Below are 27,892 nucleotides of genomic sequence, written 5' to 3'. Positions count from 1 at the left end.
AATTCTCACATTCAGTTTTATTTCCCTTTTTATATATGGGTACTATGAGAGCTCTACTCCAATCATCGGGAATTCGTCCCTCTGTCCAGGCTTTCTGAACTATGCAGTGCAGCCACTGTAAGACTCTTATACCATCATACTTCAGCATTTCTGGTCGAATATCATCTACTCCTGCTGCCTTTCCACATTTCAAGCCTTTGATGGCTTTTTCTACTTCAAGTATGGATATGTATTCCTAACTGCATGCCTGGTCAGTGTTTTTTACCACTGTGCTGTCATCACTGCTTGTTTCATTTAGCAGTTTTTCAAAGTAATTACTCCATACTTCAAGGATATCTTTTTCTCCCGTTTTCAAGTCACCTTTATCATCTCTAAATTCCTTTTATAGCACTCTTTCCTCCATTCTTAAGCTTCTTCAACAACCTCCAGAATATTTTGCCACCTTCTTGATATTTATTTTCTATATTCTTGCCAAAGTCCTCCCATGACTTTTGTTTAGCTAGTTTTACACAGTGTTTAGCATTCTTGTATTTGTCTCTATATTCTCAAAGAGCACAAGCTGACTTATTTGCCAGGAACTTTTGGTATGTTTTCTTCTTTTCCTTCACTACCTCTTTAACTTCCTGTGTCCACCAGGGAGTTCTGATTTTTTTATCCTTACAGACAACCTCACCACATGCCTCTCTGGCAGAATCAATCAATGTTTTCTTCAGAGTTTGCCACTGAATCTCCAAGGTTTGATTCCTGTTCTCAAACTCTTTCATTTTTTCTTCAATAATCTTTGTGTATTTTAGTCTACAGCTCACATCTGAGAGCTGCTCAACTTTTATTTGCTTTAAAACTTTCTTACATATTATTCTTTACAATATGAAATTCAATTTTATCCTGCTCAAGACTAAATAGTGATCACTTCCAATTTCAAATCCTCTGTACACTCTGGTGTCCTGCAGCAGGGAGAAAACATCACTATCAACAATAACATAGTCAATGAGACTTTTCTTATTCCTAGCCTCTTCTCTCCATGTGAATTTGTGCACATTTTTATGTTGGAACATGGTGTTAGTAATAACCAGTCCATGTCCTGAGCAGAAATCCAACAGATATTTGCCTTTATTATTAGCTTTGCTCTTTTCTCCAAATTTTCCCAAAATATTTTTGTATATCTCAATCATTTCCTACTCTGCTATTTAGATCCCCAACAAGGACCAACTTTTCATTTTTCATTGTGTCAGTTGCTTTTTCTAAAGCCTCAAAAAATTCCTCCACTTCTACCTTAGTAGAACCTTCTGTGGGACCATAGGCACAAATAAGTCTCATTGTCCAGTTCCCCATTCTCATATTTGCCCACATTGCTCTACTTGAGACTGCCTGCCATTCAAGAAGATTAGCCTCGTATTTTGTGTTGAATACTATGGCTACTCCTTCTTTTCCTTGATTGTCATTGCCTGAATATAACATTTTGTATTTATTGCTCAGAAAGATCTCACCAGTTTTGGCCTTTTTTGTTTCAGTCACCCCTATTATGTCAATCTGGTACTTATCTAATTCCTCAGCTAGCTCCATTTCTTTGCCATTCAGGCTTCTTACGTTGATAGTACCGATCTTTAACTCTGGTAATGTTGAGTTGGGGTTTATTTTCAGATTTGTTCCAGTAGCTGACTTTTCGCTGTTTGCCCTGGTTCCCTGGCAAAAACAACGGGGGCCTTGTTTAACCGGGCGACGCCCCAGCCGGCATGAAATTTTTTCATGTTTACCATCATTCTATATTTTGGTTTAACCAATAAGAATTACAATTTGGTCGGCTAAATCCCAAATTGGCAGCCCATCCTCGTCCATTCAGTATCCAAGTAGATACCCAACAGGGTGCACCACGAGAAGGTGAGGATTGGACATTAAGTCAGAAGCCCTGGTCGGTTCTCCGCATTCCTTTAAAGGCTATGTGGAGGTCTCCTCTCAGTTATACAGCTTTGACCCTTAAGCACCCCATAGTGAAAGAACTCTTTGGGATTTCCTAGGCTAGTTTCTTCTCTTAATCTGATTTTTTCTTCCTTACTGTGCTGGTCACCTTTCTCCTCATACACCCTCCAAGCATTTTCTTTTTCTGAAGCTCATGCTTAATCATGCTTATTCATCCATCTAACTCCTACCCAATTAACCATCCTTAAAACAGATATTATTATTATTATTATTATTATTCAGGCCTTGATGGAGTCAAAAGACTCATCGCAGAAGGTTTCTTCCTAGGAAACATAAAGTCTATCAAGACTCATCGTGGGAGGTCCCTCCTAGGAAACACAAAATCTATCATACCACTACTTAAACTCATTGACCGTTCTCGCTCTCACCACTCCATCAGGCAATGCATTCCATGGTTCAACCACCATCCATGCAAAGAAACCACTCCTCACCCTCTTGCTCACAGTTTCCTTTCGTAACTTCCAGGGATGGCCTCTTGTCATCACTACTTCCCACTGTTCAACCAAGCAAAAGAACTCCCCAATTTAAACCCTGTAACCACTTCTCAACAGTTTAAAAGTCTCAATCATATCACCTCTCCTTCTTCTCACCAAACTCTGCATTCCACATTCCCTCAGCCGATCCTCATAACTAATATTGTACAGTCTTGAAACTGTCTTTGTTATCTGCTGCTGTACACTTTCCACAATTAATTTATCCCCTTCAAATCCTGGGGAACAAATCTGAGAACAATAGTTTAAGTGTGGTCTGATCAGGGTCTTATACAACGGAATGATAACTCTTTTATCTCTGCAGGTCAGCGTCCTCCTCATTATTGCAGCAATCCTCTGTGTTACCTTCACCACCTTTGCAATATGTCCCCTAAATTTGTCCCCAATAGAGTATGTAGCATCCTATCGATGTGTCCCATACCTTACATTTTGCTGCATTGAACCGACACCCCCATTCGTTTGCTCATCTGCCTAGCTTATTCAAATCCTCTTGCAAGCCTACCACATCTGCACTATTACTAATAACCCTTCCAGCTTCACACCATCTGCAAACAACTGAATATCCCCCTGAAATCCACTGACAATGCCATTGATATTAAGGTTAAACAATATAGGTCCAGGTACTGAGCCCTATGGGACCCAAGTGGGGTCCCACAGGGCTCAGTACTCAAACTGTACCCACCATACACAACTCTCTGATACCTATCAGACAGCCAATCCTGAATCCAGTTGACCAACCTAACATCCAAACCATGTGCTGCAACTTAAATATCAGCTTATTATGTGGCACCCTGTCAAATGCCTTTGCTAAATCCAAGTAAATGGCAGTATATACCTTTCCCTCATCTACTGCTCTTGTAACTTTATTATAAAGGCTTGCACATTACTAAAACAAGAACGCCCCTTCACAAATTCATGCTGACTCTCACAGATAACATTACCCTCATGTGCCCAATGCTGTATACAGCATTATTCTCATCTGCCAAATGCTGTATACGGTCTCTCACTAATTTCTCCAAGATCTTAACAACTACTGATGACACACAAACTGGTCTATAATTAGACACTTCAAGTCTGCTTCCACCCTTATGCAATGGCACTATCTTACCTTCCTTCCATTCCCTGGGCACCTTTCCCGTAGCCAGACTTTCATTGAGAAGCCAGGTCAAAGGAGCTGTCAGTTCTTTAGCACATTCTCTCAAAACTCGTGGTGAAATACCATCCAGTCCCACAGCATAACTGATGACATCCAGAGTACTCGGTATTTGGAACACACTCTCCTCCTGCACCTCTAAACCTCGAACCTGCCCTATCCCACTAGCATTAAAATTGTATTATATTATTATAATATATATAATATAAATTATAATATAATATAAATTATTTTATTATATTATATTCTAATATACAATTAATATAATGCTATATTAAATTAATTAATTTAATATAGCATCCCATATATTTATCTCCCCTTAATTATTTCCCAAGCACTACCAACATACTTCCCTTGAGGGATTCATGCCATGGCAGAGCTTTGAGCTTCCTTCTAAGCTTGTCATAATCACCTGCCTTGTAGTTCCACATATACCCCTTCTAACAGAATATTTGTAATTTTTTACAATCTCTAATCAAGTGCATAGTCACTTTTCCCAATCGGAGGTGACGTGGCCACCTTAGTTATGGGTAACTCTTCTGATTCCATGACCAGGTCCAATACTCTTGCACCTCGAGTTCCCTCTATCACATGCTTCCTCAAGTAATTAACTCTCAGTAAGTGTATAAATTCCATCTCCTTCCTTCCATGTGATCTCTCTTCTTTCCAATCTGTATCTCCATAGTTTAAGCCTCTCATAATAATCATTCAACCTACACTCATTATACTAATATGCTGATGCATGTTTTCAAATCATACCAGGAAGCCCCCCAGCCTATAGCAGCAACCAATTTTATATTTTGTCCTATTGGCTTCAATCTCACACCAGATTGACTCAAAAGAACTGCCATCTGCACAACTGACTGCTACTCTTATTAGCTGCAATTCATCTGCTATCATCAGCAGTACCCCCTCCCACATCCTATCTTCCCTGAAAATACTAATCCTTTCACATTCTATCCTTGTAACAACATCTCATCTGTGTTAACCATGTCTCACCAATCCCTATAACTTTTGTTGATGTTGCACTCCATTCATGTGTCATTTCCTATCTAGGAGGTTGACTACCATGATGCGACTCATGGTTAATTATGGGAGTAATAACATGTGGTGAGGATCCTATCTCTTCCACATTACCAGATGTTGCACTAAGCAATGCCAAAAACTCTTGTCTTATTCCTAATACTTCTGGCATTAGTATATAGAAACTGCAGCATCCTTTTAAGCCCCCAACCACCTTTACTTCCTGAATTGACTACCCTATTCAATATTTTTGCTTGAGAGACTAGATTCTGCACTTGCTGGTTACAAAATTAAGTTTTCCTGAATTTGCAATTCAGCATGCTCAGTGAACAAAGCGCTCTCTAGATACCAAACATCAAAACCATTCAGGTGCAGTCCATCAGCTTTGTACAAATCCTTTCTGTCAAACACAGGCCATAGGTCCACAAACTCCACATCATTACTTCTGCACAACCTGCATTGATTTGTTTGTTATCAACACTCTCCTCCTCAATTCGCCTCTATCATAGCATGGCAGGAGACTTACAATCTTTACTTTCTCGCTCTTCATTTTTGCTTCATCACAAGTCCTTCACATCTGCCCTCACTGAATACTTCTCAACTCTCAGATTATTAGTGCCAACCAAGACAATCAGTTCTTTTGCCTTACCTTTTTTTGCACCAGGTAAGCATGATTTTGTTATACTTTTGTTAAATACTTCTTTCATAGAATCTTAGAACTACCATACATAATTTTCTCCTTACCTTGTTTTTTCATTTTGACATGATCTTGACTTTTATCCCAGACTACACTTTTTCTTCTCAGCCCAGCTAATCTCCTACCACTTCTGCAACTTTCAGGTTTTGAGCTTTGTCCTGTCAAGATAACATGCAAGCATGCTATTTTCTTATTTAGGTCTATTTTGTTCTCCAGTAACTCCATCTCTACACATTTAATATTAATTCCAACATTAAAGTTCTCCATTTTACCATCGATACTATTGTTCACTTTGTTTTGACCATTAAACTGGCAGTTGCTGTCGAAACACTTAACACACACACATTGCACTGTACTTTATTCACCTGTTTTGCACACACACACACACACACACACACACACACACACACACACACACACACACACACACACACACACACACACACACACACACACACACACACACACATTGCACTGTACAAAATCATGGAAATTCAAATCATCCAACAATAACGCCCTTGCTGCCATTGTTCTACCATGCATTGGCACTATAGGAACAATATTTAAAAATACAATGTTTACTTACAAACTAAATAATTCAGTCAATCCCATACCTGTATAAAACAAAAACTACAATGGGTTAACCTAATATTATTAAATAAAACATGAAAAAATGACTTATTTTTCAGTAGTGGTAATAACAGCACAACACACACAATGTGCCCTCTCGCAGCACATTGTTCTTTCGTTAATTTCTCAAAATACTTTCCATTATTTAGCACATATTTCTTCATACAGTACAGTATCATCACTACTATCTACTGTCCCTTGATCACTCTGGGTTACTATATACATCTTTACTTTTTTACTCCTTCTGTTTGACTGTCCTGAGGGTCCTTTTGATAACTTCTTCATTATCCAGACTTTCATATAAGTTAGCATAGGTAGGCTTCATCTTTAGATCTTGCTACTGCTCTCTTTGCCTTTTTCTTTGCTACTCTGAATTCTATGCTGCTATTTTTGTCAATAACTCTGCCCACATCATTTTTGAAACCTAATACACTTTTTTACCTTGTTGTACCATCACCACCATGTTTCCTTGTCCCCCTTAACAAATTCCTGTTGTCTGGCCCCAAACTCCATCCCAACATTACAGGTGTTTTCCAATTTGTTTTCCCATTTTCCTCTCTTATTGGTTCATTTTCAACAATCATTGCTGAAACACTCACACAAGACTTCTATAAATCTGTAGTACATTCATGCTGTGAGTGGGCTAAAGTTTTTTCCCCCATTTTTTATTAATTTCATTTTTTTTTTGTAATTTTTCATTTAGATTTTACACAGTCTGGAAACCTAATGGAACTTTCTGAAGCTACTTAGGGCCTCCAATAAGCAGAGCAGCGATATCACACCAGACGATGAAATTTATTTCTCACCCGAAGACAATCACAAAAATCCATGCCCATGAAATCAATTCCATGAATAGAAGGATTTGAATCCACAGCCTGAAAGATGGAGAGCAAATAAGCTAACCACTTGGCGAGCCAGGCCAGCATTTATCTCCTTCATATGTTCTCTTCTGCAGAGTATATAGTCCATCTGGGAGTACCCCCCCCCCTCTGCTGTATGTGTACCTGTGGTTTGCTATAGAAGGTATTCAATATAGCAAGATTTCTTGCCATTGCAAAATCAGCAGTCTTATCACTTACATTGTTCTTTTCACTAACTCTAGATCTTCCTTGTATTGTCTCCCTAGCTTCGTTACTTTCACCAACACAGCCATTATGGTTACCATGCACAAAGGTCCATTAAGGTTACTATGCACATTCTGGGTCTCCAAAAATTTTCCTTTTCATCTGATATCGTATTCACTTCTAACACATTTTCTTTTTCAAGTTCCTGATTGAGTATAATCCACATTCCATTCTGCTGTCTTTTCATGCCACTCATGCTGTTTGTGCTTCGATTTGTTTCTTGAACACACAATATCGCCAGCCTTCTCCACTACATCAAATCTGCAACCTCTCAGTTCCTTCCAGTGAGAGAACCCACATTCAGGATTCATATTCTGATGTGTTAAGAGGAAAGGCTGTATTATGTATGTTGAAAGACTTTGTTTGCTTACACTTGGATAAAAGATGAAACCAAGAATATAATTTCTTGACATCTTTAATTTATAGTAACCAAGTGAAAAAAACTCTGGATTATCTCTAATCCAGAGTATTTTAGTATTTTAGTAATAAGGTGCGACACCTTTTGACTATTTGTATATGGAAATGTAACTTCTGCATTACTTCAACCCTGGTATTACATCTGGATCTGGCTCCCACTGATGAGACCTCAATAAAGATCAAAACCAGTCTGGGTAGTGATCCTTCACATAATGCATAGCATTATTCATTTTCATAAGGATATTGCATTATGGGATACTAAGATAATTGATGTGAAGTCATTAGCCTATATATACAGGCAAGTAATGAAGTTACTTCACATGCAAACTTTGTTTGCTTATACTTGGATAAAGAATGAAACCAAGAATATAATTTCTTGGTGTTATTTTTTATACTTTAAAGATTATTGTATATTATATTCCCTCTTTTATTATATATATATAGTATATTAACTATTTAGTTTACCGGCTGCGCCTTTGTTAATAATTATACTATATATTTATGAGGTGATTTATTATATAAATCTCTTTTACTAACAATTATTTTTATTTTGACTCCGAATGTCCCTATATGTTATTGTATTGCACAAAAGTTCACTCCAATTGGTGCAATGACTTTAACTATCTCTTTCAGAATCCAACTAATCATTGACTCAAAACCAAGTACAAAATAAACACAATTAATAAAACTAAAACAATATATATACACTTCTAGTAATAATACATAACTATAACTACAGATTATATGGATCCAAGGCCTTATTTAAAAATATAAACTTACTCTTAAGACTAAACACTTTTTCTTTCACAATCACAAAAAAATGTTCATAGTCTTTTTCTCTTTCTGTTAAGGCTCTTTTCCAGAAGTTATACAGCTCTGTACTTCATTTTCAGGATCCTTTTCATCAATCAATGTAACACACATAAAAGTCTTCTTGACTAAATCTTGTTTCCTTTTAGTAGCAATACTCATCAGATCAGGCATCCTTAATACCTATAAATCTTCTTAATCAATATATTTTCTAAACATTCACTTTCAGGCATCCTTAATACTTATAGAACTTCCTTATCAATATTTTCTCTAAGAAAAACATTCACTTTAGAATGTAAGCAACAAGTTCTTCTTTCATTCACAATACTAAATGACAGTCTTGACTTTTTCCACTTAAAAAAAACTTACAGTTTCAAGATTTCCTTTTATTCATTACTTATTCCTCTTTGAAACCTATTATTTTCACTATTCCCTTTTCGGAATACACTATGAAATTTCTTCCGACTGCCACACACAAAAAAAATCAAGTTCCTTCCAACTTGAATATTTACCGGCCAGTTTATAAAAACTTACAGTTTCAAGATTTCCTTTTTATTCTTTACTTATTCCTGCTTGAAACCGATTATTTTCACTATTCCCTTTTCGGAATACATTATGAAATTTCCTTCTGACTGCCGCACAAAAAAAATCAAGTTCCTCCCAACTTGAATATATCTCGGCCAGTGTTCTAAAAACTTCCGAACGCTCTCTTGTTTACAACTGTAACTTGGATACGCAACGCATTCCTTGTCAGCTGTCAATCACACATCAAGTTCTCTCCGGGAGCATGCGCACTTCACAAAAGTCAGAAACTACGCACTGCAATAAAATGACTGACTCGCTGTATCCATTAGCGCTAAGAGAAAGTCTTTCACAAAACACAAAATTCAACATTTTTAAACCACAACAAACTTTCTTATAAGTAACACAAATATTCAGTTTAGTAAGTACATCAATTTTTTTTACTTCTTTACATGTTACTTCTAATATAACATTTTCATAACGAGCACATCACAAGTGCAGACACTGCGTGTATGAAAACAAAACTAACAAGCATAATTAATACGTAAAAATATTCAGAATTTTTAATATGATTATTTTTTTAAATAAAGAATGAAACCAAGAATATAATTTCTTGGCATTGTTAATTTGCTGTGTTATGTACAAATCTGGTGATTAAGGAAAAAAAAAACACTGGAATAAATATAATGTTCATTAAATAGTACTTTCATAATCAGTCAGTACTATTTCATATTTATACCATTGTCTATGGAATGAACCATATGAGAACAGGTTGAAGATTTGTGGGTTGCAGAAACTAGTTGATAGGCGGAAAAGGGGAGATATGATTGAGACATTCAAATTGCTAAAAGGATTCTATAGGATTAATTCAGAGGATATTTTTGAGATCAGGACTGGTGGTGGGAGAACTAGGGGACACCCATGGAAGCTGGGAAAGAGCGTGGTTAGCAGGGGTGTTAGAGCTGGGTTCTTTACTTTTAGAGTGGTAAATGAGTGGAATAAGCTGCCAGAGTCTGTTGTGGGTGCTATGACAGTGAGTGAGTTCAAGGCAAGGTATGATAGATACTGTGAGAATGCTGAACAGTTGTGTGAACGTGATGTTTAAGGCCTCCCTCGATGAGTCTAAGGACTCCCTGGAGTAGCCCGTAGTAATAATAATAATAATAATAATACTCAAATAGATAATCAGAAAAAGTTCACAAATAATTATTATATTAAAGAATAAAGAAAATAAGAAAGTAATATTATATATATATATATATATATATATATATATATATCATAAATTCTTATATAATCAAGATTCTACCTGTACAGATTGAATCACACCCATGATCAAAAAGTTCACCAAGTGGTGAACTTGTACCAGTTCTTCTTGCTTGTTTTCCATCACATGCATCTAATGACTGATAGATAAATAGGCCCAAGGCACAGAGAACAAAGACCCAGCTTGATGGCTACAAAAAGAAAACATCTAATGCTAATAAATCTTAATACACTTCTACATGAAACAGATCACAATTTATGCATATGAAAATTTAATCAACATTTATTAATTGCACCATTATTAGTATTCAGTGTAAATACGATTACATGTCATAAAGACATTAATTAAATAAAATGTAAAAAATTTTAAAAGCATAATTATATAATAATTAAAAAGCATAATCATAAAATAATTATATTTATTACATATGCAGTCCATAACTGCTAAGATAATTATATTTTTCAATAACATTAAATAAAAATGTTATACCATATTTTAATGATTTTATGTTTCAATCATCATCATCAAATTCCTGCCATTACATGAAAAAAAATTACATCATTACTAACTTCCTATCAACAATTTTCCTCCAAATCAGTCTGTTACTTGTCAAGACTCCAATATTATCAGATCTTATATTTCTATCGTCTAAGGCACTTTGTACCATATCAATCCACCTATATCTTGGTCTTCCTCAGGGTCATTTTGCTGCCAACCTGGCAGAGAACACTTGTTTTGCTAATCTTTCTTCACCCATTCTGTTTAAGTGACCATACCACCTCAGATTAGCTCTGCTAATGCATTCCTGGATGCTAACAATGTAAAATTCTTTCCTAATATCCTCATTTTTAATATGATATTGCCATTGATGCCATCTGTTCACGCCTATAATCTTTCTCAGGTACTCTCATATCTGCAGTCTCTAGTCTTTGGTCAAGTGTTTTACTTCTGAACCAGCTCTCAGATCCATAAGTTAAAACTGGTTTGAACACTGTCTTGTATACAGCTAATTTAGTGTTCCGACTAATTTCTCTCTTATTCCATATGAATTTATTCAATTGACTTCCCACCATACCAGCTTTGCTGATTCTGTTGTCTATTTCTATATTTAATTTACCATCTTCACTAAAAATCGTGCCTAAGTAGCTGAAATGTTTTACTTGTTCCACAGGTTCTCCATTCACAACACAGTTAACATTTTCAATGATTCTGCCTATTTTCATTGTCTTTGTCTTTTTATTGCTGACCTTCATACCATATCTATTACAACCGTTATTCAATTTAGTCACAGAATCTTCCAAACTTGTAGCGAATTTATTTAGAAGTATAACATCATCCGCATAAAGCAAAGAGCTGACATTAACATCTCCAATTTTGATATCGTGTTTAATACCACTTTCCTTAATAATATGATCCGTATGGTAATGTACATCCTTGTCTCACACCAGATTTACCATTAAACCATCTTCCTATACTTCCTTCAATTCTAACTGCTGACTTACAACTCAAATAAAGACTGAGTATTGCTTGATATAATGCCCCAATGACACCATATAACTGTAGCGTATTGAATAGCTTCTTTCTTGGCACCTTGTCATATGCCTTTTCCAAATCGACAAAACTTAAATACAGATCTTTGTTATATTCCCATGCATTCTTGACTATTTGTTGTAAAGTGAAGATCTGATCCTGACAGCCTATATTTGGCCTGAATCCAGCTTGTTCTTCACCAAACTTTTCTTCCACAATTCTTCTCAACTGTTTCTCAAGTATACTTGTATAGATCTTGCCAAGAACACTCAGTAGGGAAATACCTCTGTAATTCTCACATTCAGTTTTATTTCCCTTTTTATATATGGGTACTATGAGAGCTCTACTCCGATCATCGGGAATTCGTCCCTCTTTCCAAGCTTGCTGAACTATGCAGTGCAGCCACTGTAAGACTTTTATACCACCATACTTCAGCATTTCTGGTTGAATATCATCTACTCCTGTTGCCTTTCCACATTTCAAGCCTTTGATGACTTTTTCTACTTCAAGTATGGATATGTATTCCTGACTGCATGCCTGGTCAGTGTTTTTTACCACTGTGTTGTCATCACTGCTTGTTTCATTTAACAGGTTTTCAAAGTAATTACTCAACACTTCAAGGATATATTTTTCTCCCGTTTTCATGTCACCTTTATCATCTCTAACTCCTTTTACAGCACTCGTTCCTCCATTCCTAAGCTTCTTCAACAACCTCCAGAATATTTTGCCACCTCCTTGATATTTATTTTCCATATTCTTGCCAAAGTCCTCCCATGACTTTTGTTCAGCTAGTTTTACACACTGTTTAGCATTCTTACATTTGTCTCTGTATTCTGTAAGAGCACAAGCTCACTTATTTGACAGGATCTTTTGATATGCTTTCTTCTTTTCCTTCACTGCCTCTTTAACTTCCTGTGTTCACCATGGAGTTCTAATTTTTCTATCCTTGCAGACAACTTCGCCACATGCCTCTCTAGCTGAATCAATCAGGGCTTTCTTCAAGGCTTGCCCTGAATCTCCAAGGTTTGATTCCTGTTCTCATACTCTTTCATTTTTTCTTCAATACTTTTTGTGTGTTTTAGTCTACAGTTCACATCTGAGAGGCTGCTCAACTTTTATTCGCTTTAAAACTTTCTTACATGTTATTCTTTTCAATATGAAATTCAATTTTATCCTGCTCAAGACTAAATAGTGATCACTTCCAATTTCAAATCCTCCGTACACTGGTGTCCTGCACCAGGGAGAAAACATCACTATCAACAATAACATAGTCAATGAGACTTTTTTCAATAACATAGTCAATGAGAAATGTTCACAGTTCTTCCTGTTTGACATCTGCAAACACAAAAGATACATCCGGCATTATCACTATGGCAAGTCGGGATTAGCAGACAATGCTCTGGATACCCATGCACACAGGATCAACTGAAAGAACACAGAAGTACTGCACAGAAGCTCTTACAAGTTGGAGAGATTGTTCTTAGAGGCAACAGAAGCCCTGAAACACACTCCAAATCTCAACAAATATGGCTGTATAAATTTGCCTAAAATCTGGGAGACTCATCTTAAGAAAAAACTAGTACCGGTTTTATCTGTGTTCAGGACTCTAGTCTTATGTGATAGCTACATTTTTTTTTTTTTTTTTTTAGACAGAGGACGCCAAAATCAGGACTCTAATCTTTGTGTTGCTGCTACAATTTTGTTTAACTAGTCCTTGATTACACCATGTTGTTATAGTCTCGCGTATTGTGACAAACTGTGTTTTTGTGCTCTGAAGATGCTGGTTATAACACCAGCGAAATATTAGCAATAAGTTAATAAATTAATTATTTACTTATTTTTCTGTGTTCTAATATATACTGTAAAAAAATAAACAACATGTACGATGAACACATAAGTCTGTCCACACATTTATTAACTTTATTTATTAATTATTATTATTATTTTTTTGTTGTTGTTTTAATGAAATTAGATAACCTCAAAGTTCAATACTAGGGCAACACGACTTGACTCAGTATTGAACCATGTGTTTAGCTTACGCTAGGAATCGCCGGAATTTTTATAGTTTGCTATATTTGGTATGAAACTCTTAGATTTCGATCTTTGAGTTTCTTATTCGGCTTTGAAATAATGTGGGATTTAATATCCCCTTAATTTAAATAATTTTACAGACCTTCCATAATGTATAACATCACACATCATGGGGAAATACTAAGAATAGTGATCAGAACTTTACCCACCTTTGCTACGAGCTGCCCTAGTATTGAACACTGTGTTTAGCTTACGCTAAGATTCGCCGGAATTTTTATAGTTTGCTATATTCGGCATAAAACTCTTAGACTTCGATCTTTGAGTTTCTTATTCGGCTTGGAAATAATGCTGGATTTAATATCCCCTTAATTTAAATAATATATATATATATATATATATTATTTATATGGGCACTTCATGGAGTCAAAAGACTCATTGTAGGAGTCCCACACTACCCATTAACACAATACCTATCATACATCTCCTTTAACCTATTCACTGCTGGGGTGTTCATAACCACCTCTAGCAATCCAATCCATTCCACTCATTTACTACTCTCCAAGTAAAGAACCTAGTCTGCACACCCTTAATTATCCCACTCTTAGATAACTTCCAAGTGTGATCCCTTGTTTTCCCCTCTCCTTCTCATGTATCGAAAATTTTCTTTTGTGTCAATCTTAAAGAACCCCTTTAATAACTTATAAGTTTCTATCATATCTCCTCTCCACTGCCGCCCAGCTAAATTCTGCAACCCACATACACTCCATCTATCCTCATAGGGAACATTCCACAGACCTGTCAACAGCTTGGTCAGTCGTTTCTGAATCCTTGCCATCACCTCTTGATTTCCCAGGACATGTGGATAACCACAGCTGTGCACAGTAGTCAACATGTGGCTGAAGAGAGATAATAAACTTAACCTTCTATCTCTATTTGTCAATGTGTTCTTCAGTAGCCTAGTAATCTTCTGAGCTATTCTGCCAACTCTTGCAATATGTCCTCTGAATTTCAAAATCTCTATCCACCACTACCCCCAGATCCCAGCCTCATCAATTTCCTGTAAATTAGTGCAATCAGCATGATACGAAGTATGTACTCTTTTCATCCCGAAGTGCATTACATTACATTTTACAACACTGAATTGACAAACATTTTCCTTTGCCCAAACTGCCAATATCTACATCACCTTTATCAACTAATGCCCTTCCTAATTTTGCACCGGCAAACAACTGAATATCCCCCTTCATCTTTATTAATGTTCAAATTAAAGCATAGTGTTCCTAGTACAAAGCCCTGGGGGACTCCACTAGTCACCCTGATTCACTTCAATTCCACTCCACCATACACCACTCTCTGATGTCTATCTATCAGCAACCCCCCACTAATCATGCCACCAGCCTTATATCCATTCTCATTTGCTCCAAATTATGTAATAGTTTTCCATTCGGTATTCTGTCAAATGTCTTTGCAAAGTTCAGCAGTATCATGGTGTAGCCATTTTCTTTATCCAATTCTGCTGTCACCTTATTATAAAATGTGAACAAATTACTGAGGAAGGACTTACTTTTTACAAAGCCATGCTTCTCCCTATAGAGTATCATATTCCTATCCACTCATTCCTGAATTTATTTTTTAGCCAACTTTCCTAATACTTTAACAACTCCAGATATGGTCTGTAATTTGCTATTTCTGTGTTGGAGCCACCTTCATGTTTTGGAACTATCTTATCCTCTTCCCACTCCCTTGGAACCTTGCCAGTGATGAAACTGATTAAACAACTTCGTCAGAGGCATTGCCAGTTCACTTGCACATTTTTGTATCACATGAGTTAACATGAAAATGACATGAATAATCAAAAGAAGTTATTCACATTTTAAACTCCTTTGTAATTTATGGATCACCTTGTATAAATGTATTATTTTATCTCTTTATTCGATTGTTTATCACATATTACTAATCTTATCAATTACTTTCTTACATTTCTGGCATGCATTTCTATATCATTTATGGATTTTTTATAGTAATTTTTTAATAAATATTATTAGAATATCAGGGAATTTCTTGGCTGACCCGCATTAAACATCAAAGCAGGAACCCAATCTCTGGATGAAATTCATTCAGATTTCAGCTCAAAACTATGGGTTAACAATTGTTTTCTTGCATAATATGAGAAATTTTCTAAAAATTACACTAATTCACAACTTAGATTCAGTATTCAACATAAACTATTTTCCTAAAACTATCTTGTAAAATACAGACAACTGCTATGATACTTACAATCATGTTAATTCTTATATGGCTTCTGTTATTCAATCATAGTTAGTGCTAAGTAACAAAATAAATCAATTAAATAAAGTCATAGCAAATGGGATGAATTTTGGTTATGATGCAGTATTTAAAAAAAAACAAAAAACTGTGGAATACTTCATAGAATTCCTTAATACATAGGAATGATCCTGCTAAACCTTCAAGTACTGAATAACTATTGATCTGGATTCAGGATTGGCTGTATGATAGGTATCAGAGAATTGTGTACAGTGGAGCAGTTTCAAGGTGGCAGAGGATTACAAATGGGGTCCCACAGGGCTCAGTACTGGGACCTATATTGTTTAACCTTTATATCAATGACATTGCCAGTGGATTGTAGGGGGGATATTCAGTTGTTTGCAGATGATGTGAGGCTGGGAAGGGTTATTAGTAATTGTGCAGATATGGTAGCAATGCAAGTGGATTTGAATAAGCTAGACAGATGGGCAAATGAACAGGGGGTGTCGGTTTAATAGCAAAATGTAAGGTTTTGAGACATATCGATGGGACGCTGCATACTTTATTGGAGGAGATATACTGGAGGAAGTAGAGGAGACAAGAGATCTGGGGTTGATGATTGATAGAAACTTGAAATTCAAGGGACATATTGCAAAGGTGGTGAAGGTAACACAGAGGATTGCTGCAATCATGAGAAGGACACTGACCTGCAGAGATAAAAGAGTTATCATTCCATTGTATAAGACCCTGACCAGACCACACTTACTACTGTTCTCAGATTTGGTCCCCAGGATTTGAAGAGGATAAATTAACTGTGGAAAGGGTACAGCAGCAGATAACAAAGACAGTTTCAAGACTGTACAATATTAGTTATGAGGATTGGCTGAGGGAATGTGGAATGCAGAGTTTGGTGGATAGAAGGAGAGGTGATATGATTGAGACTTTTAAACTGTTGAGAGGTGGTTACAGGGTTGACGCTGGGGAGTTCTTTCGCTTCGTTGAACAGCGGGAAGGAGTCATGACAAAGGAACCATACCTGGAAGTTACAAAAGGAAACCGTGAGCAAGAGTGGTTTCTTTGCATGGAGGGTGGTCGAACCGTGGAATGCATTGCCTGATAGAGCGGTCATTGAGTTTAAGGAGTGGTATGATAGACTTTGTGTTTCCTAGGAGGGACCTCCCACGATGAGTCTTGATAAACTTGCATTTCCTAGGAAAGACCTCCCGCGATGAGTCTTTTGACTCCTTGGAGGCCTATACAAAGAACCAATCTCCAATCCATCTAACCAGTGTACTATCCATTTCCATCCTTTGCAGCTTGTACACTAACTTATCATTTGGTAGTCTATCAAATGCTTTTTCAAAGTCTATCAAATGCTTTGCTGGACTGGTTGGCCGAGTGGTTAGGGTATCTGCTCTCCAGCCAAAAGGCTGTGGGTTCGAATCCCACCATGGGCTTGGATGTTTGTGATTGTCTGTGAAAGCACTAGTGGTGGTAGTCAGCGGTAGATGGTATTAGTGTTAGATGATGAAGGTTGGTGGAGTAGTGATAAGAAGAGTTGAAGAGTTGATGCCCTCCCTCGATGAGTCTTTGGACTCCCTGGAGGTGTGATAATAAAATATAATTAAGTTCTTCTGACTGGGATGCTTGCAAAACAGGCATCCCAGTCAGAAGAACCTTGCCACTGCATATTGCGTTGGAGGAATTGGTTAGGAATAGAATATAAAATTGGGTTGATGAGCATAGGATTCTCTATAATGGTCAGCATAGATTTGTAAAGGGTAGTTCTTGTTTTAGAAATTTAATTGCATTTTATGATAAGGCAATGGAGCATGTCAGATAAGGGAGAATCATATACAGTGATATTCCTGGACTTTGAAAAAGCGTTTGATAGATTACCAAATGGTAAGTTGTATATACAAGCTGCAAAGGATGGAAATGGATAGTACACTGGTTAGATGGATTGGAGATTGGTTCTTTGTACAATACCAGCATGTTGTGTATAAATTAGCAGTATCACAAAAAATGAGGGTGACCAGTGGCATACCCCAGGGTTCTGTTATTAGGCTCCACCTATTTAACTTATTTGTAAATGATATATCACGTGGACTGACTGGGGATTTTTAGTTGTTTGTTGATGATGCAAAGCTGGAGAGAATTATACGTAGTACTGGTAATGTTAATTCCCTTCACGAAGATTTGAATAAACTTTTGGCATGGACAAATGAGCGGGATTATAGTTGTAATATTAATAAGGACAGGAGCTGCATTTTGGAGTGCAGAAATATAAGGCAATATTGTACTATATTGATGGCACTGCATTACAAGAATTGGATGAGATTCGAGATCTAGGAGTAATGCTTGACAGTAGACTGAAGTATAGTCTACTGTCAACTGAAGACAGGCTTAAAGAGATGGATGCATCACTGTATAAAGCACTTGTCAGATCACACTTGGACTATTGTGCTCAGATTTGGCCACCTGATTTTCACTGTGATGTGAAACATTGGAGAGGGTCCAGAGATATGTGACTAAGACAATTTCAGGACTCTGGAATGTTGGCTATGGAGAGAGGTTGAAGGAGTGGATTGCAGAGTTTGGCAGATATGAGGAAAATAGGAGTGTGATGTTCATTTAAGTTAGTTAAAGGATTATATTGGATTTATCCACAGGAATTATAAAATGAGCGGAAAACTAGAGAGGAAGAACCAGAGGCCATCCTTGGAAGACAGGATGGCCTCTGGTTCTCCCTTATATAAAAGAGTGTGGTAAAGAGGGGTGTGAGGAGTAGAGTTTTTATAGAGTGAGTGAATGGAATGCATTATTGAAACATGTTGTTAATGATGAAAGTGTGAGAGATTTTAAGATTCAGTATGGTAAATATATTGTCAGTTGAATGAACCTCACACAATGAGTCTACTGACTCCAAGGAAGGTATCATTAATAATAATAAAAATATATCAACCAAGTCACCTTACTAACTGATAGCACAAGTACAATATCAGCAAAAATTAATCTTTCAGGCCAAGAAAAATTCCAATGAATTATTTTGGTATGTTGCCAATGGAAGAAAGAACGATAACGAGTCTACTGACTCCATGGAGGGTGTGATGATAATCTACTCTATAATATAAAATGATAAGCCTTTTTTTGTAACGTTTTTGTGTCACGTTTTTTGTCAATTTATTTGAAATGTTTTGAAACTCAGGGGCTACCCTGAGTGTCGAGTCTTCAAAATTCGAGTGATCAGAATTCAAGGAGAACTGGCCTTCCAGCCTGCAACTTGGGGGGGGGGGACCCCTTTCGAGTTTTCAAAATTCGAGTCATCAGAATTCAAGAACCGGCCTACCAGTCCGGAACTCGGGGTGTTGGGCGGCAAAGGCGCCAGGGGGAGGGACAGAACCCCCTTTTCGAGTCACCAGAATTCAAGGAGAACCGGCCTACCAGTCCGGAACTCCGGGGGGGGGGGAGTTGGGCGCCGTAGGCATCAGAGGGCAGAGCCCCCTAGTAATAATATGAACAAAGAAGGATAATATGATGTATATGTGTGTGATATCAATTCCTGATATCCTCAATGGGAGTAACACGCTGTATTATCATACTATGTGCAAAATAGACCTCCCAAATGTTCATCATATCTTCCTCCTCTTAATATCTTAGGTTCAGTTGCATGTCATAGCTATCTGTGTATACATATGTGATTTCAAAATATAAATAATATATGGCTATAGAGACTTCATAGGCTCAGTGGGTTGGCAGTGCCCTTTGGTGGAAAGAACTTGGTTCAAATCCTGTCTATTAGGTTTTCAATTGAAGGTGAGTGAGCTAGTCTCATATTATTCACATCAGACTCACACAGTCTCACATCAGACCTCCATGGAGTCTCTTGACTCCATGAAGGTCTGATGTGCAGGTGGTCCCACTCTCACACGTACAGCTCACCAAACCTCGACTTAAACGCATTCACTGTCTCTGCGCTCATCACACTCTCAGGCAATGCATTCCAATCACCTATCACTCTCCATGCAAAAAATATACTCCTGGTTTGCACACACCCTCCTTATGCAGTTTCCAGGGATGGCCTCTTGTTTGTTTCTCCCCCTGTCTCCAGACATTCTATGAAAAATCTCATCCACATTAATCTGGTAATTACCCTTTACCAACTTATATTTCTTGATCATGTTCCTCACCACCCCCCTTGTTCCTTCTATTCACTAAGCTCTGCAATTCTCTCAATCTGCCCTCATACTCCTCATATTCCACATTCCAGAGACCAGAAACTTAGTGAACTGTCTCTGAACCCTCTCCAACAACTCCTCATCCTTTTCAAACAATCAAGCGACAAAATCTCTGAACAATAATTCATATATAGTCTGATCAAAGCCTTGTACAATGGAATCATAACATCCTTACTTCTACATGTCAGTGTTTTCTGCATCATTTCCATAGTCTACAGTGTTGTCCTCACAATTTTAGCAAAATTGTTCATGAAATTCAAGTCCCTATTCACTATCACCTCCAGATCTTACATCTCCTCCATCTGCTCTAAGATATCCCCATCAATCATATACTCTGCATCCCAAATTTTAAAACCTCCTCACACTTTGCTACATGAAACCGACATCACCCACACATTTGCCCATTCAGACTGTTTATTCATATCCTCCTGCAAGGCTAACATCTACTCTACTTCTCATAACTCTCCTCCTCATCATCAGCAAACAACTGTATATCATCATTTAAGCCCCTTCCAATGTCATTTACATACAAATTAAAACAATAATAGTTACAAAACAAACCCCTGGGCCCACCGCTAGCGACTTTCCTATTCTGGGATATCACCCCCCCCACACACACACACACACAGCCATACACAATCTGCTAATACCTATCAGACAGAAAATCTCCAATCCAAAACCCAATCTTTTCCAATTTAACTACTAGCTTGTCATGTGGCAGTTCACAGAAAGACTCTGCAAAATTTAAACATACTATTGTATATGTAACCCCCTTGTCCAATGTATTCATCACCTTGTTATAATAAGTAAGCAGATAGCTAAAACACAATTTCCCTTTTAGCAAACCCATGATATCCATTAAAGAGAATTCTGCTGATATTAACTCAAGTTCTGAATCATTGTCCTCACTAGCTTTTCCAATGCAATGACCGATTTTGTCCTCTTTCCACTGCTTTTGAACTTGGGCCAATCTAAGACTTATGTTAGGAAGGTAAGTTAAAGTTGTTCTTAACTCCCTGGTGCATTCCCTCAAGACATGAATGATACATCATCAAGTCCCATGGCCTTGTCGACATCATTTACTCAATTCTTCATATGCCTTCTGCTTACTCGCCATCAGTGGATCCTCCCCATTCCCAAATCTTTCAAGTTCTGCATTATGTTTCAATCACAAGGATGGACTACTTTAATGAACTGCTCATTTGATAACTCTACTATACCCTCTCCTCATTGTTTATCATTCTCCCATATCATTCTTCCCTCTACTGGCTATATACGGAGGCTGTTCAATAAGTTATAAGACTATATTTATACAGAAAACAGATTACCTTTAATCGTCATCATTTACATGGTCTTTTTCGAAGTAACTACCGTGAGATGCGATGCATTTGTCCCAATGTTGCGTCCACTTCTTAAACACATGTGAAAGTCCATTTTTTGAGAGTTCTTTCAAAACCGCCTCCACAGCTTTTACACATGCTTTGTTGCTTTCGAAATGGCGGCCTCTTAGTGGTTTCTTGAACAGCAAGAAATCGCACAGTGCAAGATCAGGACTGTATGGAGGGTGTGGTAGGATATCTATGTTGTTCTTCTGCAAAACGTCCACTACACAACCAGCAATATGTGGCCTTGCATTATCGTGGTGCAATAAGAAGCCATTCTTCAGCAATGGACGCTTCCTTTTGACGTGCTGTACCATTGTCCGTAAAACATCTGCATAGCATGAGCCGTTTACAGTATTCCCTGGTTCTACAGCATATTGGTAAACAATGCCTTCGTAGTCAAAAAAACATTATGGTCATAACTTTACCAGCCGATTTTACAGTTTTTGCTTTCTTGGGGATAGGCGAAGATGGATGCTTCCATTCACTGCTTTGTTGTTTCATTGTAGGGTCATAGTGATACAACCAAGCTTCATCTGCTGTAATGATGCGTTTTAAGAAGTTGGCGCCTTCTTGTTCCAGTCTTTCTTTCCATTCTGTGCACACATCCACTCGATGCTGCATTTGCTCTGGTGTCAAGAGTTTTGGAATCCATCAGGTGCAAACACGTTTCAGTCCCAAATGTTCAGCCATGATTGAGTGAACACTTCCTACAGAAATATTCAGGACAACATGCAGCTGGCGTACTGTAATTCTGCAATCCTCCTTGATGATAATCGCTGCTGTGTTGATCATTGTCTCTGTGATGGATGTTGAAGGTCTTCCCTCACGTTCAAGATCGTCCACGTTTTGCCTTCCTTCCTTAAAAGTTTTATGCCAGCGAAAAACACTTGCCCTCGACATTGCTTCATTATGGAAAGCTTCACGTATCATGTTAAAAGTGTCCGATGCCAATTTTTGCAAATGCACACAAAATTTAATCGCATAACGCTGTTCCAAGGACGCTTCCATTTCGATGACTGGTCGTGGCTCATAGGCACGCCGAAATAAGCTTGCATTTAGTCACATGACACTCTGGCACATCAGCCCATATACACCATCTATCAACCTCTTTTTGTTAATACAGACAGCAACATTTGTTTATTCCACAGAAATTAATATTGTGATGAGTGGTTTCGCGACAGTAAAATTAGTCTTATTACTTATTGAACATCCCTCGTATATTGAAAAAAAAAAACCTCTCTAGGATTTCTTTTATTTGCTAACATTCATTTGCTAACTGCTACTCATACTACACTTTGGCTACCCTTACCAAGCAAGTCACCATCCTTGCTTGCTTTTTGTGCTCTTCATGTAACTGATTATTGCCACTAATCTTGTGCTGCCTCCACAATGCCTTTTTCTTTGAGATTGCATGTTTCCCTCTCCAGTCAACCATTTTATGCCTACCTTATTTAATTTCCTGCCCTATGAAATACAATCGGTGATTGCCTGTGTCAAATAGTTCCTGAGTAGAGACCAAGCAGCATTGATTTCCTTCCCATTCAATTCCTCATTCCATGCTATCACTACAAGTCACATCCTGCCTTATAATTTCACAAATAAACCTTCCTCACAAAGTCCTGATATCGCTGACCACCATGCAAGTGATCACTTTATGATCACTTTCACCAACTGGAGGAAGATCCCTCAAAAACTCAAGAAATTCTTCTGTTCACTTCCATGCTGTCTCTTCATTCCTGTCCATATTATCATAATAGATATAGCCTATAATGATCATCCTTTCTTATTAGACAGCCCAATTTGCCTAAACATTTGCTTTTCGCTGCTTCCACATTATCAGGTCTATAGCACCACTCTACTAAACATTTCATCCTGTCCACTACTACACATACTGTTTCAAAATCACTATCTGTCCCCTGTATCTCCACCCAAGATGGGCACAACCCCTCTGCCATCATCATCAATGGCACTCTTCCTCCTCCTTCCTTTTTCCCTTGTCTATTTTCATGAAAGATTACATATCTCTCCATCTCTATTCCTGTCACAATGTCATCCTTGATCAACTGTCTCACTTATTCCAACAATTTTTTGGTGAATGAACTCTATCAATGCTAGCCCAAGGGGATAGCGTATCCGCTTTCTAGCCAAAAGGCTGCAGGTTCGAATCCTGCTGTAGGCATGGATGTTTGTGATTGTCTGTGTAAATACCAGTGGTGGTCAGTGGTAGATGGCATTGGCGTAGTTGTGGTCAGTTGGTGATTGAATAGTGGAGACGGAGTTCGTAGAGCAGGTGCCCTCCCTCAATGAGTCCTTGGACTCCCTGGAGGTGTCAAAGAATAATAATTAGGAATTCTGATAACCCTCCCTCTCAGATGTGACTCCTCTACACTACCCCCCCTAGTCAATTACTTTCATCATTATTAATATTACACCCATCCTTAACTATCTTAATCCTTTCTTGCACACTCACACATTTACTCCTAAAATCATCATCTATACTTTTCATGCAGTGTCTTCCTGTCTAACATAATCCCTCCCCCGTTTCCCTGCCCACGCTGTTTCTTCTCTCCCATTCTCTATACTCGTGCCACTCACCTCTCTGTCTGCAAGTTCGCCTGCGCATTTCTTGCATTTTAATTATAACTATAACCCAAGAAATTCGGGCGCTTACAATCAATAGTATTTTGCGGTTGAATTTTATGACGCTTCCTAAAGGAAACCCTCATACTTCCCATAAACTAAAACGATGCTTTTTTCTTTTCTTTTTTTTTAAATTCATCTTAAGATTTCTTTCAAGAAAATTCTTTCAAAATCAAATCATGTAACACAGAACAACGGTATGTCATTTAATGAAAGAAATTCAGAAACGCTGAAGAAAGTTTCTTATTTTAATATTATAATTCATTCTATAAATTCGTGTTTCGGCACTGACTTCTATTTTATTATCCCTCTGTGTTGTATTCATTCAATTAAACCTAATTAGTGCCGAAATTATGTACTTACCTCTTGTCTTGCATCCGGACTAAAATATACTAAGATAAGAGTAGTTATAACAGTAATAAGGAGTCCAGACACTGTCATAAGATTTGGAGCTAACCATAGAGGCAGTTGAGTTACTAGCCAATTCCAATACGGCTGAAGAAACGGATCCAGAAAGGTTGAACCAGAAGAACTGTATCTGTGCTCAGAAAGTCTCTTCAGCTGCAGCGGTGAGAGAACATCTGTACTGCTGAATATCATTTTATACATCAACTTCAGGAAGAGACAATTTTCTTATACTTCTAAAACTAGTTGCCGCTATGTCCTATTAAGATGTAAATCTACATCTGGTAACAAAAAATCACAACTACTTATCTCACATGTTTACTTTCAAGAGAGTAGCCAACTCACGATTTATTTATTTTGCAAACTTTACTAATGAAAAATAGAAAAATATTATTTTCGCTGCTTGAACAAAACACTATTTTTTTTCTTTTTATTTCAAAGTGCAATCGTAAAGAGATAATAACCTTGAGAAGCACTTCTGTAACGCATCGAACCACACAATTACATCAACTTACTGTTTATATTTTTTTATCAACACTCCCATGTGGCATTGATAAATTAAACAACATGAATCTATAGTACACAGAACAACCGAGAGTAGCTACGAGTGCCTTTCAGTGTCGCTGCTGTTGTCTACATTTGTAACATGCATATTTTAAATGTACATGGTGTGATTTCCAATTTGAACCAATAGGAAACTAGATGTATTTTTTCATAAATTTCTATATACACTAGAAAAGAGGATAATAAATATCCATCATTGTTTTATAGAAGCTGGAAAATAATGTTTTCCCTTGATAAAGTACATTTGAGGATTTCTGTATGGTCTCCTAAGTTTGATAGGATTGGAAGCAGTGGCGCAATTAGGATTTAATCTTGGGGGAACCCGAGTTGAGTAGACGATTTGAGAATACAAACTACGCATCGCATACGACGTATGACTGAGCATCTGCAATGATCGCTAATTCATAAGTAGTATAGAAATAGAAGACACGACACAACATAAATTTAAAAAAAATGAATTTTAATTACGAAAAGATTTCTGGAAAATTTTCTAGTGTTTTTTTTTTTTTTTCGTTTTCTTTGGGGAGAGCCAGGGCACCTTGTCACTCCCTCGGGGTGCGCCACTGATTGGAATTGTATAGCTAAGTTGTTTTGTGAGGTGAAAAAAATCGTTTCCAAAGAAAACTCTTCAGCAGTTGTATGAGATCAGCTAACTCATATTCACTTGAAAAGTCTTTATAATGACTGTTCGTATTTTGCGTTGAACGTAAACACGAAATTAATAGACATAATATACTTGATTCAAAGCCGTTACATCACTTGTGATTGTAAACAAAACAAAATATAGATAGGACTCGAATCCAGGTCATTTCGGCCAATGACATATGTCATCAGGTGACTGTTTCACAGTTACTTCACACAGAAAGGGTCGAAAAAAGAGGGAGATTTAGGCATTGGTGAAAAAATCATTCTTTCTCCCACCCCACCAAGGACAAACTGGCTAAGCACAACATACTATGTACTTAACATAGGAATCCTGAGTTCCCTTCCAAACTGCCTTCCCCGGTAATTTGTGAGAGCTTACTCCCTCTTATATAAATGCACAGCCTGGAGTCCGGCATGTACTCGGCTTTTTAAGTTTTTTTTTTAATTAGTATTATCAAATAATAGTAATACTAATAATAAACTGCAGTCTCTGTACAGGACCGACCAGTATGAGAGATCAGTGCAATATATTATGTTGGGCTATTTCATTTTTTTTTTTTTAAAGTAAGTCCTGTGTATTAATTAGTGGTTTAGCAGAATATCAAAAATATGGTACATGTGATTGATTTCAATTCACATGAGATTTATGGAATATCGATTCGGGATGTAGTAAGTTCTCCTGACGTGGTGTATCAATATGCTGTGTTCATCCGAATTGCTAACGCCTTTTATTCCTTTACCGGGAGTAGGAGAGTTCGTGTTTTAGTGCTATCTAACTTTTGGAGAATACGTAGACAGGTTCAATTTCTACCGGTAGCAAATCGTGATTTCTGGTCAATGAATCTCCAGATTATTGCAAAAACGGCATCAGATGAAGAGAGGCAGAGAAGTACTATTATTTTATGATTCTTAAGACAGTATGTTTTTATCTGAAATTGTGTGGGTTCCACCGTCAATTTTCTTGAGTGTACGGTAAAAAATCCGAGATTCCCTGACCATTTTCCCATGACAGGAATCGACTAATTAGGGAACCGTTCAAAGAAAAACTTAGAAAAGGATCTTCTGGTCAGCGACTAGAATTGAACTTGTCTTTCTTCAGGCGGTTAAGCGAGTAGATAAAAACATCACTCCCACTCAGCTACACGTGCTTCGAGATCAAAAATGATTTCAATTGTGGTCACTTGATGTGCGAAATTAAATCGTGAAATGCATAATCATATTTTTCATTTTTAGTACAGGTACCACATTGAGAAAACGCAGATATTGTTGTTCATGAACATTTGACCACAATACAATTATATTATTATTATTATTATTATTATTATTATTATTATTAACCTACAGGAAGTTCACGGACTCATTGTGGGAGGGCACTCTACTCTACATCGCTAAATACCCGTGGATTTATTATTCATAATATTGCGAGAATCGCACGGAAATTTAGATTTGGCTACAAGTCGCTTCTAGGATGGCACTTAGCAAGATTATGCAGATGATTTATTTATTTCCAAAATGAAATCCGCAAATGCCTTTCATTCTCCAAAACGAGGCCGTTTAGCACGAACATTTTCGACCCTTAGACAATAGCAAATAATCGGCAATGTCTGTTAATAAATTTAACAGAGTAACTGGAGAGGAGAGACGGTTTGCAACCTTCGCCATCATGTGGTCCATAACCTTAGCAATATATACTGTTGTCTGAGAAATAGTAAGTTCTATTATTGTTTTTCTTTATTTGAATTATAATAAAAATTACCTCAGTAGAAGTGGCGCTTGACCGCACGACGAAAGGCGCTCGAATCTAGTCGCCGACTAGAGGAACATTTTCTAAGCCTTTTCTCGAACGGTTCCAGAGCTAGTCGATCTCTGGCACGGGCTCGCGGGTTTTTCTTCCCTGAAACTCGGGATTTCGTCCTGTAAACTCAAGAACGTCGGCCGTCGAACCCACACTATTTTCAGCCATTAAAAATATTGTGTTAGGGTTAGGAACCACCAGATGGCGGCACTTACTAGCCGCCTTCTTCACCGCATGCTGATTAATTAGTGATGGCCTTGGGCCAGCTATCTCCCATTGGCTA

At 37.4% G+C, this 27,892-nt stretch overlaps 1 protein-coding gene across 1 annotated transcript in view; it reads right to left on the bottom strand.

Annotated features, from left to right (window-relative positions):
- LOC150092741 (cholinephosphotransferase 1-like) overlaps nucleotides 1-25,242 on the bottom strand; it is a 204,806-nt gene extending 179,564 nt beyond the window's left edge. Inside the window, exons 1-2 of the mRNA XM_090414422.1 lie at nucleotides 24,564-25,242; nucleotides 10,154-10,301 (exon numbers count right to left, since the gene is read on the bottom strand). Of these exons, the coding sequence (XP_090270548.1) occupies nucleotides 10,154-10,301; nucleotides 24,564-24,809 (394 nt within the window). The 5' untranslated portion in view covers nucleotides 24,810-25,242. The remainder of the gene's footprint in view (nucleotides 1-10,153; nucleotides 10,302-24,563) is intronic.
- Between the last annotated feature and the right edge of the window lie 2,650 nt (nucleotides 25,243-27,892).

This window comes from Typopeltis vanoorti, chromosome 25 (assembly GCF_054136105.1).
Source record: "Typopeltis vanoorti isolate ZY-2024b chromosome 25, IOZ_Tvanoo_1.0, whole genome shotgun sequence".
NCBI lineage: Eukaryota > Metazoa > Arthropoda > Arachnida > Uropygi > Thelyphonidae > Typopeltis > Typopeltis vanoorti.
The sequence above is the reverse complement of the archived record's forward strand: the minus strand, read 5'-3'. Positions and strand labels throughout refer to the sequence as shown.